This window comes from Cataglyphis hispanica, chromosome 1 (genome assembly GCF_021464435.1).
Source record: "Cataglyphis hispanica isolate Lineage 1 chromosome 1, ULB_Chis1_1.0, whole genome shotgun sequence".
Taxonomy (NCBI): Eukaryota; Metazoa; Arthropoda; class Insecta; order Hymenoptera; family Formicidae; genus Cataglyphis; species Cataglyphis hispanica.
Genome location: NC_065954.1, coordinates 19,297,813 through 19,317,311, shown reverse-complemented (window position 1 = coordinate 19,317,311; position 19,499 = coordinate 19,297,813). Strand labels below are relative to the sequence as shown.

At 29.2% G+C, this 19,499-nt stretch overlaps 1 protein-coding gene across 2 annotated transcripts in view; it reads right to left on the bottom strand.

The window, feature by feature from the left end:
- LOC126852361 (uncharacterized) overlaps positions 1–19,499 on the bottom strand; it is a 158,585-nt gene that overhangs the window by 105,285 nt on the left and 33,801 nt on the right. Inside the window, exon 2 of one of the 2 annotated variants that reach the window (XM_050597105.1) lies at positions 18,090–18,168. In XM_050597105.1, the coding sequence (XP_050453062.1) occupies positions 18,090–18,113 (24 nt within the window). In that variant the 5' untranslated portion in view covers positions 18,114–18,168. Of the gene's footprint in view, positions 1–3,004; positions 3,116–18,089; positions 18,169–19,499 lie in introns of those variants that run through there. The other variant, XM_050597115.1, reaches the window with a different exon arrangement.

The window sequence follows — 19,499 nt, the reverse complement described above, 5'->3', positions numbered from 1 at the left end:
GATACGTCCGTCAATAAAATTATTTAAAAAAATGCAGCAACTGTATCGGCAATTTTATGCAAAGGGAAGAGGATATACACAATCATTGTCAATTTCTGCATGTACATTCACGTGCAATTGAATGCTCGAGTATATCGAGTGTCATTGATATTCGTTCGGGAAATCGCACGAAACTACTCGAGAAGCCTTGGAACTAATTGTCGTTTGTTCCCATACAGATTTTTAAGAGACATTTTCTAAAATTTTATATTATTCATGTAATAATAATGTAAATATAACGAGAATATTGTTTCATGTTTAACGTGCAATTTTATACAATGTGACTATATTACATCTAAAATAATAACTAATATATTTTATTAAATTTTCTAAAATTATTATTTTCTAAAATTATTGATTACATTAAACGCTTTTCTTCACCTTTAAGTAAATATTATTTTAAGTGAATAATTTAATCATATTGCTAACTTTACTGTAAAAGTAATTTAAGAATATAATCTATTCACATTGTATACCACATACATACAATTAATGTAATTTAAATAATAAATTTTGTTTGCAGTATTAACGGATAAGTAAATAAGACCGTAGATAAATAAACTTTGATTATATTATACATAAAATAAAAATGAGTTACAATATTTATAAAACACAATTATCACGTGTATTAATATTATCGCTTAAACAGGCATCAATAATTATTCACAAAAAGTCCAAGAAGCTCTGGTCTTAGTTTTTGAAACAACTTATACATCGATATGTAATCTAAACGCTTGGTTAAAAATTTCACAAATCCGCGAACTTCCGCCCTTTCCGCACGAAATCTCCGCACGAAGACGGCATGCCGTCATTATCCGAACGCGAAATATTGCAACGCGCCGAGGGAAAACAGCGAGAGGGTGGCCCGCTGCATCGATCGAGGTTAATATCAGAGGGGGAGAGAAGAGTGAGGTAGCTTACAAATTGCACTCTCAATTTTCGTGAGGAAGCGCCGCCGCGCCGGCTGGCCGGCGTTGCGAGCTGCAAAGCAGGTTTTATCGAGTTAAAGCGGAAACGAAGAAGGAAATCCGAAAGGAGGAGAAGAAGAAGACCGGTAAGAGAGAGAGAGAAGCGCAGGGGAGGCAGGTCGATGAGTGGACCATTAAATCGCAGCACCAGCAATTACATCGATCTAGCCCGTGTCTGATGATGTTGATTTAAGTTCCAGAAGCGGCGCCGAGTGGATTTCGAGTCGTTTTTCGGATTTCGCGAAGGGAAATTAAGCGCAGAGAATCGCTAAGATACGTGAAATGAAATGGGCATATCAAAGGAAACAAAAATTTCTCGATTTTAGCGTAACGTAGTGAAAAAATTGAAAACTTCACTAGGTAATTTATATCTACCTCATAGACTGTTTTAAAATAATAGCTTAAATTTTTAGCTTTAATAGTTGAAAAAAAAAAAACAGTTGCTAATAATATACGCGATTTATTTTATATACTATTTCTTTACATTAAAGAAATTTTATCTAAAAAGGGATTTAATAACACAAACATCGAGCGGAATAAATTTGAATTGAAATTAATGTATATATTCACGCGATGGATGATGAAGCAGGAGAGAAGCTAGATAATTGTAGGAATGCATTTATGTAGATATCGTGTTAAAAAGGGCAAGATTAATTAGAATCAATGTCTTACTATATCGTGTTGCATTAAGTTGCGGTGTGTCGCTAACAATAAGTATTAAATGGGTTCGCGATTACGTATAGTGTTTCATCGCAGTTGCCTAACGATTTTTCATCGCGTTTTCGCATAATTAAACTTTCAATGCGACGCGATGGCGATTGCGTTTTTGCAATGGACACTACGCGTCGGCAAAAAGATCGTTAGCAGATTCCGAAAGTGCTATATCGATAGTTTATCGATTCTAATTTACCGGAAAGTCGTTATCCGACAAAACCCGAGTATCTTGAATTTATTTAATAATTACGAAGAAATCAATTTGCGCTATTTTATGCTAATAATCGCATATAATAATGGAATTAATTCGTTTCAATCTGTAAAAATTAATTAAAAATTATTATTTAGTTTATTTTCAATTATTTTTATTTTCAATTGTTTTTCATCATTAGTTTCAAAGTAAAAAATATTTTAAAAAATACGAGAGAGAATATTATAATAAATAATTGACCTAGGTTGATACATAAAGAGTAAAAAAAGAATCGATAAAAATGACTGCTTTGAGAAAGTGCAGAATAAGATTCGCAGAATAGTTTCTTGACGGCATCGTGCGCTAAACTTCACGCCATCGCGGAACCTAAAGGATGTCATCGTATAATTAGACAAGTTAATTACAACGAAGTACGTAATAAGCACTGACTTTAAATTAACCCACGACAACCTATACTTGGCGTAAGTCGGACAAAATTCATGTTCAAAGTACATTTTTCCGTTTTGTATCGTACTTGAAAATACTGATTACATTTTTTCCCTATAATATTATATTATAATGATAATAATATTATATTATTCGTATTAATTATTTAAATATTAATTATTTTTGATATAAATTAAAATATTAGATTAAAATATTAGATTAAAATATTTTATCAATTAAATTTTATCTTTTAAAATTTATTCTGTATACGCACAATGAAATAAAAAAATAAAACAAAAAGTATATATATATATATATATATATATATATATATATATATAATTTATGCTAAATACACAGTAAGTCGAGAATAAAATGCATAAATTAAAATAGCAACAATTAAATGATCGCAATGCAATTAAAAAGTAAAAGATCGTACATTAATTAAAATGTTAAATATTGGCAATGAAGTTGAAGCAAAAAATGTATACAATAATTACAAGAAGAATAATTAAACGCGCGCGGCGGATCTGAGGGATAAATAAAATTCCGGACCTCCCGTTCCATATCGTGCACGCACTTTGACGCAGTAAGAACTCGTAAAAGCGTCCACTACTTAGATATTAAACATATTCTTGGCACTTACCCGCTTCTTGCTTATGCACAAGCTGAATTTTAAGCTAATTTTACCTTGGAGTCGCTCGTTTTCGTGAATAGTTTCGATTAATTGCGCATCGCCAACATTGCTACTTACCGTAATCTGAAACAAGAAAGATAAATCAAATGTATTAAATATATAATAAACAAAATATAAATAAATAATGTACATATGTATGTATACATTAATATGTAATATACATAAATATATACACATACAAAGATGGCTATAAGAATATAAATTTTAATTATTTTATAAAGGGATTGCTTTACATATACATTAGTAGATCTTATATTTGCTACTATACTTTTTTAATAAGGTAAATTTAAACATTTTTTTGTTGTTGTTTCAACTCGTTATAATATGATAAATTTAAACCAAAAAAATTATTTTAAATTTATTGAAAAGTTTGTAGTGAGCAAAAAATAATATTGACAAAAAAAAACGTTCAGTATTGTACAAATTCAAAAAAATTTTTAATAAACAAGTGTTTATACGACCAAACTGGCAATTTATTGTTTGATTCTTATATCACGACGTTTCGACCATATGGTTTTGGTCCTTATCAAGTGAAACTAAAATAACAATACAATAAATAATGATAGTCATGTTACAATGAAATAAATAGAATTAAGCAACTTACGTTATAATTAAAAAGTAGAAAGAGAAAAATCAAAATGTCAAACTGACATTATGTCAACCACTATGTTTGGAATACTGAGATCAACTAAACGACCTTTATTAATTTATCGTATATGTTGTTTAAATTCTCTGTATCCTTTTGAGAATTACTAGTGTTGTCAAATTTTTTAATAAAAAACATTTCAGCTATTTCTCTCTTTCTTACGTGTTTTTCGTTATGTAGAATATCAGGCGCTGACAGTCAGCGCCTGATATTCTACATAACGAATTTAAACAACATATACGATAAATTAATAAAGGTCGTTTAGTTGATCTCAGTATTCCAAACATAGTGGTTGACATAATGTCAGTTTGACATTTCGATTTTTCTCTTTCTACTTTTTAATTGTAACGTAAGTTGCTTAATTCTATTTATTTCATTGTAACATGACTATCATTATTTATTGTATTGTTATTTTAGTTTCACTTGATAAGGACCAAAACCATATGGTCGAAACGTCGTGATATAATAATCAAACAATAAATTGCCAGTTTGGTCGTATAAACACTTGTTTATTAATTTATTTACTGGCGACATTTTTAAAATGAAACATAATAAAATTTTTAATGTTGCATAAATATAACTGATTGTCAGAAACATAATTATTTCATTACAACTAAAAATGATTAAACATGATAATATAGCGCTACAATGACAAAATTAATTTTAATTTAAATAAATCGTTATCGAAATATATAAAGATGTTAAAAAAATAATAAAATAAAGTTGATTATTATTTATATAGGTAAAAAAATGAGATGATAGATTTCACAAGCGTAAACTAACACATATACGGATAAAGCATTCGTTTCAAAATTAAATAAGCGTAAAACAAATTTTTTTATCTCTTGTAATTTTTTTATAGATTATAATGCCATTCATGCAAATAATTCGATTATTCTGCTAACTTCTATCGATTATTCTGCACATAGGATGCACTATGCATTATTAAAAAAATAAACGCGTTGCGCGATAGGCACTTATATCACACGAGTGCACTTTCATCGCGATGCACTTGGCGTATCGATGCCATTATGGAGTGAGTTTTTACGCGGCTTTGCAGCGCGTTTTTAGTGAGGGATCGAAGGGTTGTCTTGCATTACATGTCCATAAGTCGGCAGTATATAGCGTCAGATAAAATAAAGTGCGGTGCACTTTAGTCGATGAAGACGAAACGCGAAAAACTCATAGTGATGTAACATTGCAATATACATTGACGATCGGCATCTTTCGATACGATATTCGTTTTAAATTACATACACAACATCACATCACTTAGATAATTATAACTAGTGTTATATATAGTTCTTTAATGCTATTTTTGCTGTATAAATTCATTTTATTGAAGTTGTTTTATCAAAAATGTCACTATTTCATTAATTAGATTTTAAGATAAAGGCAAGTTTTTATTTTTCGTAACAGCATTTTATTCTTTGTTGTATCTATAATCTTACAATGCATTATCGTTCCATTACAAAGATATTAAAAATGTAATAGAATTTGTAAATATATATGTGTGACTATATTAATTAAAATTATAATAAAATAATATACAATAAATGTAATATCATAATTATAAAAATCATGCTCAAATGAATAAAATATATAATCTATCGAAAATAAACGCGCGTGCCCGTCTTACAATTTTAAATATCTTGTATGAGAAATAACCTCTACAGAACTCGCGAACAAAATTCGCGTATAAAAAAATTAAATCATTAAATAAACTAATGTGTATGTATCATCTGCACATTATAATTTACAAAAAAAAATTTACAACACATACAATCATTATTCTCGTTTCAAACTTATTCTTGTCTGCGACATTGAAAATAAAGGAAAAAATTAAAATATTATAAATTCTATTTAATAGCTCGACTTTTTATAATTTGTAAAATAATCTAGAAACATATTTTCTGTAAAGGACAAATTATATTAATCAATTCCATTTAATATGTACTAGATATTGTGATATCGCGCAAAACGAGAGTTTAGTTTGAGTTGTGTTAGTCAATTCTCGCTTCGACAAGCAGCTTCATATTTGTTGATATTTTCGACCGTCATAAAGCAAGCGTAATACCGTGTGGAATTGCAGAGTGAGAGGAAAAGGCAACGAGAGAAAGAGATTCGTGATTTTGATAAAAAGATTACGCGTCCATTTTAATCGAACCGCGAGATTGCAATCGCGGGCGCAACGAGCTATCGAGTTTTCCCGCAAAATATTAAATGCAATGCGTATGCAATCGCATCGACGATTCATGTTACAATTGCATTTATTTTTATGGCAGCGCAGAAACATCTCAGATCGTAAACAGTTTCGATTGTTCTGGTGAAATAAAAGAGAAAAATTATTAAATGATCCAAAAAATGCTTTGACGAAAAATACCTTATTGTTTATTTTACCGGCTTTTAGATATCAGGCTAAATATTTTAACGTAATAAAGCTTCCTGTATAAGAAAGCCAGATTTGAAAAAATCATTTGCTCTAAAAATGTGAAATAAAATAATTAAGAAGCAATGCGTAAGCTTCTAGTCGGCACTATTTTTATCTTTTTTTTATTTTAATACAATAAATTTACATCTTTCCTAGCTATTACTAATGATAAAATAGATTTCTTCAATTTCAGGTATTTGCAATTCAGACGCGAGCGTCTTAGATCGCGTTTGGATAAGACGCATGCAAAAAGCAGTATCTATTTGCGTCAGAGAACGCTCTCGCCAGACCGGAGGGCAAGCCTCGAGCAATCCTTCCACCTACATTTGGGAGAAGGGATGGTTTTCTTCTTCACGCGCGTTTACAAGGTGGATCGTATGCAAATCTCTAGCGGCTTAATTACGCGACACGCCTACTATATGAGCTCTCGGATTGCACGTAACGCGAACCGGAAGCCAATATATTTAACTGACGATAAGAAGAAACTCGTATTCGTACATCACTGCTCGCTCTTTCACGAATGTTTAGATGCTGATCGAAGAGATCGAGAGATAAAAGACGGAGTAATTGAGAAATCGAATCATCAAAAAATCTTGTAAATTGCAACAATAAAATCATTATTTTTATCTTAATAAATGATGTTTATTGTTAGAGTATATTGTTATATTGTTTCCATTTATATACGTAGATATTTTTAATTGCTGCATTCTATAAATTTCTTTTTGTAATCATTAAATGAATAATTTAGAAATTATTATTTGCTAACATGAACAATTATTTTGTTAACATGTAATAATATTAATAAGATTCATTAAAGACTAAATTTGAGCTCTATTAGCATCTTTTCTACGAGTCTACCAATATCACGCTGTCACGTAATGAACATTTCCAAAGCATCACATGCAAATCTTACATTTATCTTCCTCCTTTCAGTCGACTAATCCTCGACGAGTGGCTCACTCGTTCAAAGAGAATAGCGTTTAGATTTCCATGGCCCAACAATATTTGTATTTTCATGGCATAACGCCAAAATGTAGGAGAAAAGGTGACAGTAAAACAGAATGACAAATCACGCCCGGATATTCGTTTTTAATCCTTCTGCATGCGGTAAACTGTTAGAAAAACATGGCAAAACTGGGATACAGCAAAGTTTAAATGCAATCTACACATGTTTTCCAATGCAACTCTTACAATACAATATAAATAATTTAAACAATCGAATAATCGCTACACAAGGCGACATTAATTTAAATCGTAAATGAAACAAACTTCTCTTTATCTCTACATATATTTTTATGTTATTTCTAAACATATGTATAATTGCACGTGATTTATCTGCGATTAATAAAATATTTTCTTTAAATAATGATGTACAATATAAAAATATATAAAATATACGGCAATATTATTTATTTAAAAAAGAAAAAATTTTTAAATATAGAGTTAATTAAATATATATTGCAGGTTTTTGTAAAATCAATTTTTTCATAAAAAGGCTTATCGTTAGCCATTCGAATCTTTGTGAATCAATGTTTCATAAAAAGCCTAAAATTCCTAAAAAAGCCCGAGACATATATATGGTTTTTTATTTAAGTTTATCCTTTTTTTTATTTTGATCATTTTGTTAAAACTAAAAGAGAGAGAAATAATTTTTTAATATTATTTATGACAAAGTTGTTATAGCCACTAATGAATGTTTCCCTTCAACTTATATTTGATTCTATATTTTACAACTTTTGCTTAAATTAATGTTTTTTAAAACTATTTTTTTCAAATTATTAGAAATATTTAGATGAATTTATGAAGTTTTTATATAACTCAAAATAATTAAAATAGTTTATCTTATATAATTTAATATACAATTATATGTGTGTGCGCGTATCTATTTAAATATATAATCTGGCAAAAATCATTCTCTCACATAAAAATATTTATATCTTATGAATTCTATAATAATGTCTAATAAAATAATAAAATTAAATTTCTTTTCTTACATATATGTTCACAACATACAAAAAGATACTTCTGATGCGCACTGAGCTTTGCAAATAAGAGACATTATTCTAAGTAAATTGATTAATTTGTTGAACCTAACATAACGTGACATTGCAATTTAATTATCAAAGTTATAACAGTTATATAAAAGTTTCGATTAACTTCTTTTTATTTTATCCAAAAACGACTTTAAAACTGAGTAGTTTTTTTTCTCTATAGATAAAAAAATATAAAATTCTTTTTTCTGACAAGATATCCAACCATGTGCAAATTTTAAGCAATATTTTAAAAATATCATTTTGAACAAATCTTTGAAGTTGGAACAAATCATTCAAAATTAATCTTTTTAATAAAAATATATTGAAGAAAAAAAATGTACTCCTTTTTCGTAACTTTTCAAATTTCATTAAAGATTTCAAGAATGCTATTAAACTTTATTAAATGATAAAAAGTACGCTTCATTATTTATTTGCATCTCTCAGAAAAACTTAAATCATAAAAAAAATTTCATCCTACGGTTCAAAGTTCAAATAAATCATGTTAATCTATATTTTTATTAACTCAAATCGATCTTAATATCACAACAAATAGTTACGTATATCAATTTTTCATCAAATCTCTAAATAAATTTCTAAAAATATTATTTGCGCCAAAAATTTTAGAAGCATTGTTGCTACTTTTTACGATTAGTACGCAACGAAAATATCGATTAGAAATTCTTGAAGAGCAAATGCAAGCTCGCACGAATGGAAATTTGCGTGTAAGCGACAAAGTTTTAATCCACGATGGGAATAATGGAATTTCGAGGGAAAAGTACACTTTTCTTTCTAATTTTCTCTCTGGATGCCAAAATCGTTGCGCGATAATTCCAACTTCTAAAACCACGAGCAGAAATTGCGAGCTTATCAAATACGATTATCTTCGTAGCTCGCTGAAAAATTTCGTTTTAGGCCTAAGAAGATTTTCAAATAATTACAGACAATATGTATGTAAAAGATGAGGAAAATTGATTTTTGTTATATGTTATTTTGCATTCAAAAACCGTAATTATACATTTTAAAATTGTTCATGTATCATATAAATGTTAATAATTAATTATTCATTATATCGATATATATTAATTATTAATTAATCATGCTGAAAATGAATATATAATAATTATTATTTGATTTAATATGCAATAAAAAACAGCGTTACTAATAACGATAATAACGATCTTCATTAATAAAGTAAAAAAAAAGAAATAATGAAATAATATAAGGCATAATTATTATACACATACACACATACAACTCCATAATCGCAAAATTTAACTACTTAGAATAGAAGCTGTGCTCATATTCTTTTTTCGAAATAAAATCTTCAATAAATAGAATTTCTCATACGCATAATAAAATAATTTTTGTCTTATGCAAAAATAAATATTATAAAGGTTACATTACATGAAATAATTGCATTTCTGTTTTTGGATGAGTTTTTCTAAAAATGGAGTTACGAACATTTAAGAAATGCACCCTGTAAAATTATATACTGGGTGTTCCGAAACTGTTCGCTTAATAATCGGTAGCTTGATCCTTGTGCAATAATTTCTTGGGCGCGGCTGCGGAGAGGTCAGATCTTAATCTAATAAATGTACCATGAAGGCGCTACCCCATTATTTCTCGTAATTATCTGCGGCGCAATAATATTCCTATTGTTGAAAAGAGACTTATCGCGACAAATATATGATGCCACGCAATGCAGTACATACTACTTATGATTTAAATGGCAATCGAGAAAATAATAGAAATACTAACTTAGTAATTAAAATCATAATAATATAATTAGATATATAACAATAAAATAACAAAATATAATAATAATTAAATAAAGCAAACGCTTTAAATGTAATATTGCATGCATTATTTGTAACTTAAATTGCAATAAAAAAATAGTAATAATAAAATAATAAAAAAAATGTATACTTTAAAAAAATAATAAAATATTAATACAAATACATGCATAACTTAAAATAAGCTTTAATAATGTTTAGATATTGCATGGTTGTTAATTTAATTTTATACTTTAATTACGTAGCCAATAGAACGTTTAACTATCGTCTTGTTCAATCGATTTTGCAAATATTATAAATTACACTCGCAAACAGTTGCACGTAGTTATTTAAAATTAGTTAAGCATCCTAAATAAAATTAATTAAAGTTAATTACAAGCAGTAGCTTCACTCATCTAGTAAATAACAAGGGAAAATCTATTACGCATTACCCCGTTTGTTGTTAACAAATTAGCGGCGCGTCATATTAACCCAAAAGTTTCGCTGTTACAACCTACGTACTTTGTTGTTTGTTCAAACGCCGTTGCCGTCGATCGCGCCAAAAGTTGCAAACAAATCAAGTTCGTAAAAGCTTTGACGCACAATTTCAGCGCATAAACTCGACTATATCCTTATTGATTAATTTACATTGATTTCTACGAAATCTCTTATTAAGATAATAACGCTTATCTCAGTCATTCTTGTGCGTTAATCTTAAACAGCTAATTTATAATAATCCTTTTATAACAAACTTTATCAATAAATATTATCTCAATGTCTTTTAAATAACGTAAAAAAATTAATAATATGTATATTGTATATGTATGATAATTCCCTCTTATAAATCACGAAGAGCTCAAATCTTAAGCAAGATGTTATTTTTTCATCACCCGTGTTACTTAGATTATCAAATATCAAATTAATCACACAATAATAAACAATATTAGTGTCTGATAATTTTGAAAATTAATACCAATATAATACGCTTTATCAAAAATATAAAATATATAATAGAACAATGCGAATTTCGTTCCTTATTTCCTGTGGAAATCCTAATGTAGCAAGGGAACACAAAGCAGCGGATTTTACGTGTCCGACAACATGGCCGCCGAGGGAGAAACATAAAGTTTACATCGCGACCGCCGCAGCCGATACAGAATTATTTACTCACGAAGAAAGTATTCGCGAATTTTACGAATCATAAGTGTCTGAGATTTTTTATCTGGATAGGGCATTATTAAATATTTATAGCACAAGACGCGGGCAGAATATTCTAACAAACTCAGATATGTGCTTATAGTCCTTATAAATAAATCACGATAGATAATATCGTATGTGGAATGAAAAATATAGTTAAGTTTTGTAAATTTTGTTCAGCTTCTCTTTCAACAACAAAAGAAAAAAACATATAATATATTATTATATATAATAAAGAAAGCAATACAATTTTATTTAATTTAATTAGATTAAATTCATTTATGTTATATTTATTATATATATATATATATATATATATATATATATATATATATGTATATATGTAGCGCTTAGCTGCAAATAATGCTTATCACGTTTTACAAGAAAAAGTAATCTTATATTGTATTTGGCACATACACAATGTGATAAAGGGTCAATTTCTCGTTTATTTGCACCGATTGGATTCTCGAATCAAGACTTCAATCGATCCCTCGGCTACCTCACTCGCATCCCAAAGGGAATTCTCCTCAACTAACGGGTGAGACGCACGAAGGAAGGTTTAAACAAGATTCACCTGAATTACGCGCCGGATTTTTCTTTTCTCCCTTTCTTCCACATCGCGTCATTTTATCTCATTAAAAATTTGCATTTTTTGTACCCCTGTTATCTTTTTAGCTCTATTCATCTCCCCTTTATAATAGTACTTATACTTTTAGAATTTTTTAACGTAACAACATATTCGCACAGTTTGGATAAAGCATATTTTTAATATTTTAGTGATTTAAAATATAATAGTATAAGTCAAATTAAATTTAATATTTACTCTTAATCAAAACGTATTCTATTAAATATATTATTTGTCTAACGCAGAGATTCTAATATGATGATCAATAAATATAGGCATAAATAAAATTTCAAACTTTTAGTTTAATAAGAAATGCGCGGCAAATATATAAAGTAGAATAAAGATTATATAAAATAATTGTATCATATAAAATATATATTCATATTACTTGTATTCTCTCAATTATATATTCTAAAAAGAAATCTAAAAATCTTGATTGTTTCAATATCATGGCATTAAAAATTTTCAAATTATAAATTTATAGTCTCTGCGAATAAAGAGCTTTAAAAGAGAGCAATAAATAGATAAAAAGAAATCATTTTACCTACTTTTAAGAGAAAATTTTACTTTAATAGAATTTTTATTTGGAAGATAATTGCGAAGGTATAAAGTTGTAAATTAAAAAGTTCTCGTTTTAGTCCGCGCGTAAACGGAGGATATATATTTTAACAAAAAAGATCCATTATGTGTGTGTGTGTGTGTGTGTGTATGTGTGTGAGTGTGTCATATGATACATAAATGAAGAACTGTATACACCATTGCGGCCGTTGGCAGCACCAGAATTAATTACCGCATATTCAATTCTTCGTTACACGAAGTACTTATGAGATTAGTAAATCGTTTCTGAAGGGGATGAGTCATGACGCGATGCTGAAAGTTGTAGGGCGCGACTCATACACTTTTCATTAAAACGAAGATGAAGAAGGGCGATGCGTTCCATCATTGCACGTTATATGAGCTACGTCTCGCGGGGGATGAATATAAATACGAACATTAATAAAACCATGATCCGCCAGCAATATCAGTTATAGTAGCTAAATGCTTAAAACTGTTAAAATTTCTAGTAATAAAATTACATATTAAAGTCTACACAATTATGTATGTAAATTAAATATATCTAAAAAACCGTAAAAAAATATATGTATATTTAAATGTAATGGAAATATAAATGATAATAAAATAAATCAATCCTCTTCACGAATTTAAACATATTTAGAATTGCAATTTTAAAATACCAAATGCAATAATACAGTAAGTAAAGTTGTAAGAAAGTAGTAAGTAAAGTAGTAAGAAAGAGAGAGAGATAGAGAAAGAAAGAGACAGAGAGAGTACAGAAGACATTATAAAACGCTGACGCATTAAATATCTAGCAATCATCGCAGACAATCATCATCAAAAGTAGCAGTAATAAACTACCGGAAACTGACGAGATTATCAATCAATTCCGAGGAAGTTAGGTCGAAGGCAAACGCGAAGAAACTTCTGTTAACATCTATCGACTTTATGATCGCGACTGACAATGAGGCCATAACTCTGATTTAGTAAGTTAATCCCTTTAGCGGAAACACGAATAGGGTCGAGTCCCCTCCCCTTTTGTCCCCACCCCTTTTAATTAAGAGTGCAATCATTCCGTCGTAATCCAATACCGAACTCGCCCTGTCCATCGCAATTTCTCTCCGACTCGCCAGTCCTAAAGTTAAATTTCCCGTGAAATAAAAACACCGCCGCATAGTGTCGTTCACCTACCCCTTGTCCGCCACACCCCCAATTCGCCTTTCATTGGAAATCGCTTTTTAATCGCGTTCTCGCAAAGCGCCAAACTTTTGCGCGCTTTTAAGTAGTAGAGCCGTTCGATTTATCCGCCACTTCAAAAAATACTTTTATTTAGTTTGCAATCCGAGCGTTATTTACTGTAACGCAACTTCAAACGGCTGTATATCCGTTCTTGTCGCGGACAAGGAGAACTGTTGTTTAGGAAAAGTTGTTGAGTACTTTATGTTCTGTGAAAATACATCCGGCTAAAATACCAAAGAACTTGTAGTTTCACAAATTTATAAATCTTCATGAAATTTATTTAACATAAAATAAGAAGAGAGGCTCTATAAATCCTTCTGTATTATCATTAAAAAAAGAAAGAAATCATTAAAAAATTATTTTAAAAAATTATTAAAATTTTAAAACTTGAAACTCTAAAACTCATTGTACATTATTAAAAAGTAGCATAAATTAATGTAAATATTAAAATTTAAATAATTCCTAAAATAAAATATCGTGAAAAAATTTTGTTCCTAAAGAAAATTATTTTTGATAAAAAAAAAAACCCGTGAATTTAAACATATATACAATATAAAAGTGAGAGAAAGAGAATGATTACAATCAAATGTAAATATCTAAGTGCTTAAGACTTTCAAAGAAAATAAGAGGAGCATTATGGTGGAGTTTCGAAAAAACGGACGGTCTCCCAAATCCTTCAAAACGCCATTTCCCGCAGTGGAAATCGAACGATGCATTATACCTTTTGAAACGGGTAAAAATCAGGGGGATCAAGCGTCCGAATTGCGCGTCAGCTGATTGAAAGGCACCCGGTGACGTTACCGAAAGGCGCCGCGCCACGTGATACCTTCGCCGAAATATGAGGACATAAATTCCTGCTACGCTGACCTCAAATGGCTACCATTAAACACCTCGAAATTCTCATTTCAACTTTAAAATATCGAGATCATGATCAAATGATCCTTAATGTTTCTCATACAAAAGAGATGTCACGATCGGTGATTCGAGCGCTTCAACGTACTCGACAATCTTTATAAAAAATCTTTTAAAAATATTTTAAAACACACAAGAAAAGAAGCATGTTTCAAAATTGAGAACTAAAAAAATAATAAAATTAAAAAAAAAAAAGAAAAATTATAAAACTTGAAGAATCAATAGATTAAAAAATTAAAAGTTTGGAAATACAATTTCTGATTTTTATTCGCTTTCAGAACAAGAAATTTTTTTAAGAAATCACATAAATATATCAATAAATTTCACGTTTGCAGATTTCTAGATTAAAAATTTCTCTCTCAAAAAAAAACATATGTCACTTCTAATATTTAAACAGTTTCACGATTTTTCATTTAATGTTTCGTGAATGGTAAATTTGTAAAACTCGGTTTCACAGAACGTCTCCTAAATTCGAGAGTTGGAAATATGAACATTAAATCCATTTAAGATAATATACATAATCTTTTATAGAGATCGCAGAATCTATATAATATATATATATATATATATATATATATTGATATGTAGATATTTTATATATATATTTCATGTTACGTCGAGAAAAACTTCACTTGAGTGAAATGTGTGATTAATGCAACACAGATGATTTTCTTATTCATAATCGTGCTTCAATACGACATATAACATTGCGACAGATAAAATATTGTCTTGAACTATTTTCCGAATTATAAATTGTTTGAATCGGCGAGTAATAATTCGCGAAAGGCTTGTCGCAATTAAACTGAGTATCGACCAACGATGATCGCCGCAGCGTGGGCACGCACTTCGACGACGTGACCGGCGTCCGATCCGCTCCGAAAGAATCGCAAGTCCATCCACGTAACATAAAATATAGTAAATCGGGCAGAGAGTAATGCCCGGCTCGTAAATAACATGACATATGTTCGTTGGAGGCACGGCTGGCATGTACGCGTAAATCTCCCGTTCTCGCCGATCGATAAAATGCCGCTCGTCGGAGCGCGGTCGCTACGTTTACGATCGATCGATCATTTGCTCCTAATAAATTACGCAAGTGTTAACGAGTGCATTAGCAAGTAAACTTCTTTTCACGCCGCCGTCAAATTAGATAGTTCCGCGAATTTATACAACATATTTTTATTACGTACATTAGTCATGTAATTTGGAATTCACTATTAGGATTTTTGACTGAATACTGCAAAATATTTGCTCTCAATATATAGCACAAATAAAAAATAATCAACGAGATAAACAATAAAAGAAAACAAAATATAAAATATCTTTTTATCTTTTACTAAAATATAATTAAGGAATAATGTACGCAATGTGAAAAGCAATATAAGGCTTTAAATATGTGATATTTAAAAACCTTGTATAATCTAGAGATGCGCTTAATCTTAAAAAAAAATTATTTGTTTTTAAAATTTTATTTCAGTGAAATTAAACGATAAAATGACGATACCACAAAATTGACAATAAAATATTTTTTTTTTCTCATGAACCTTTCGTTATTTCGATTTAGGGAACTTGACCGATTTCGCAATTATCGAAGAAATTGAGAGACAATTGCATTTGGCTGCGACAAATCACTACGTGAGTAGACAGAGGAAAATGAGAAAAGAGGAAACAAACTCGGAAGCGCAATATCAAGTCCAACGTATGGTAATCCAGAATGATCGTGCCGAAATCGTTTATTCACCAAGAGATTGACAAGCGTCGAAATGTTGTCAAAAAGCCGAAAATAGTTCATACAGAATGTTTCAAAATTTTGATTAAATATTAGTAATATATATATGAAAAATATATATTTATATATAAAGCGCAAAGTTTAAAATAAACTTTTTCTTCACAGAAAAACCAATTAGGAATTTTTTTCATTTTTCTCAATTCTTTCTACAACTTCTAGCATTTAACAGTCAAACTTCAAAATAAAATTCCAAAATAAAATAGATTTTGCCTCAAATAAAATAACAAGAAAAATAAAGAGAGAAAGAGAGAACAAGAGCAAAAAAATTTTTCCCAGTGAGACTTACATAACCAAGAAATTTTAATAATGTCTATTAACATTTTTGTAATAAAAACTAATTTTTTTAAAAGGATATGATGCATATTGACTTTTTGTCATACATAATTCGGACATTCTATATGTATGTTGTTATTCACGTTCAAGCATTCTTTTATTAATATGTCTATCGATATCGTCACGCATTCATATATTTGAAACTTCAATAATTTCATGATAAACAAATTCTGAAAACTCAATATGATGATTAAGCAAATTTACATTTAATAAATCGCTGAGTAATTTTATAATTGTATTGCAATCTCTCTCGTTGCAAAAGTATTTATAATTGCATCGTCAATTATTTACAATTGTATTGCTCAATTATAAATTTTAATCCGTTATCGCTTTTTGCCGAGACTTAATTAACTGTTTGATAGACGTGACGCTCGATTCCGCACAATTTCAATGAAATCACAAATTCTAAAATAATCTGCAAAGTATTATTATACTTTTAAAAAAGTATTGTACTTCTATTCCCGCAAGAAAATGCACTGAAACTTTATCGTAAAAGCATATAATTAAAAGTTGACGAGCAACAATCAGGAATTAATAAGATACAAAGGCAAAATCTAATCTTCTTTTTTCTCGTCCGCGCAATCTTGCATTTTATTAATAACACGCTTGCTTTTCGATTGACGTTTGATGATCACGCAAAAGTGACGAAGAAAATGGAAAAAAAATCTTTTCATGTAATAATTGACAAGAATTAAATGAATTAAATGAATTTGCACACCACAACGCAATGTTAATCAGATTGAAAAAGTTTCATCTTTTCGAGCTACGTTGACAAATTACTGACAAATTCATCAATTATAAATTTATTTAATTTAGTATAATTTTCTGTCAATTTTTCTTTTGTTGTAGTAACATTCAAAGTATATACTATAGTTACATATTGATTAAGATTTAAATTTAAAATGAAATTTATACCGAATACTTTATATGTACAATCGTGCGAATTAGAGCATGTTCTATTTCGTGCAATCAATTGCCGGTATATTACCGCGATACATTACACGTACAATTTCTGTAGTAGATTATGCGATCGTACCATGATTAATTGCAAGTTGTACGCGCTATTATTGCTCACCGGAAAACAGATAGAAATATATATATATATATATATATATATATATATATACAGAGTGTCTATAAAGTCTATTCCCATTCTCTATATTTTGGAAAAGGCTCAAAATTATGAAGAATACCATGAAATATGTGTTCAATCATTTCGAGGGGCAACTCTTTTAAGTTGGAGAGGTTTCCCTCAAGAAGAGAACTTTATAAAAAAAAAATTTGACGTCATCTTAAATTTAATAATTTTTTGTATTTCTTAAAAAAAAAAAGAAATTTTGCGGTTATAATTTTGAGTTGTTTCCGAAATATAGGGGGTTGGAGCAGACTTTACAGACACTCTGTATATATAAAATATATGTACGTATGTATATATATATATATATATATATATATATATATATATATTTGTATATATGTATGCAGCAATAAATCCACTTATGTACCTGCGAATCGCCGACTTCGGACATGCACAATCCACGCACCCCGTTTCAAGATCGATCCTTATAGCCGTAAATCTCGATTCTAGAAACAAAATAATAAAGACCTTTAATTAAATACACGACTATATTTTCGATAATGAAATAATTAAAAAAATTAACGCAAAAGTATTGTAATTCTTAAACTTCTCTATTGATCTCAGATGCAAAATATTTTGATATTTATTATATTATGTATTGTATTGTAACGATATTAGTTTATTTCTTTTTGTGCTATTAAACAATTTCGACGCAATTTTTCGTGTTCTATGATTTCAGATCGTATGGGATTAAAATACGGAGCAATATGTGCGCGTAAAAGTCACCTTCCAATTTATTATTACGTCATTTAATCTCTGCCAAATTCTTTACGTTAACAACTGTAAAACATTTTGCCTCGAAGTGCTCGCTTCGACATAAATCCTCTCTGTTAATTGCGCCGTACGTTCGCGCGAGTAATTTCAACGCGCCCGCTCACCCCGGAAAACGGCCTGACGAAATAATATTCCGACTAAATGACGGCTCGTGAATCCTGTCCGAATGCGCGATAAAACCAATACCTACCGGTAACACCGTTTACAGTTTTATGAGATGTCAGCAAAATGCGCAACGAAAGCGAGAACTACATTCACGCGACATCACTAAACTTATATGATCCCCGCATTTCCCGTTGTCAAACAATCATTTAAAAAAAAACTCGCACAATTTTGATGTCATTTGACATTTTCGGATAAATTAATTTAAAATTTCAAATATATTCAAAACACTTTTCATAATCGTTTTCTTCTCTATAATTGTATATGTAATCCATAATTATAACTGGCACACACACATACATACACACACACACACACACACACACACACACACACACATATATGTATATGTACATAGTATATATAACGACAATTATATTCTTCATATGAAATCACATTTTATAATTTAGATTTTGTTTTGTAATTAATGTTATTTGCATTTTTTATTATAATTTATATTATAAATTATAATCGTGTTAAAAATAATTTGTATATGATAATAAAATGCTATAATAAATACATAAATATATTAAAAAAAAAACACATTAAATAGAATTAATGTGAAGCATTTAATCAATTACAATAAAAAAATAAAGTTTTTACTCTTTAATATGCTTTATCTGATCTTCCGAGAAAAAAATCATAATTAATCAAGTTGCTCAAAATCTAATCAATCTAAGGCGGAGTAAATGAAAAAGTTTGTTTTTAAAAACTATAGATTTATAGGACAAAAAGTCTCCGCATATGCTGCCATTTTTTTTCAATGTTTTCTCTTCACACATACTATGTGCAAAATATAAAATATATGTTTATCGAGATTATCGAAATATAATTGTCAACG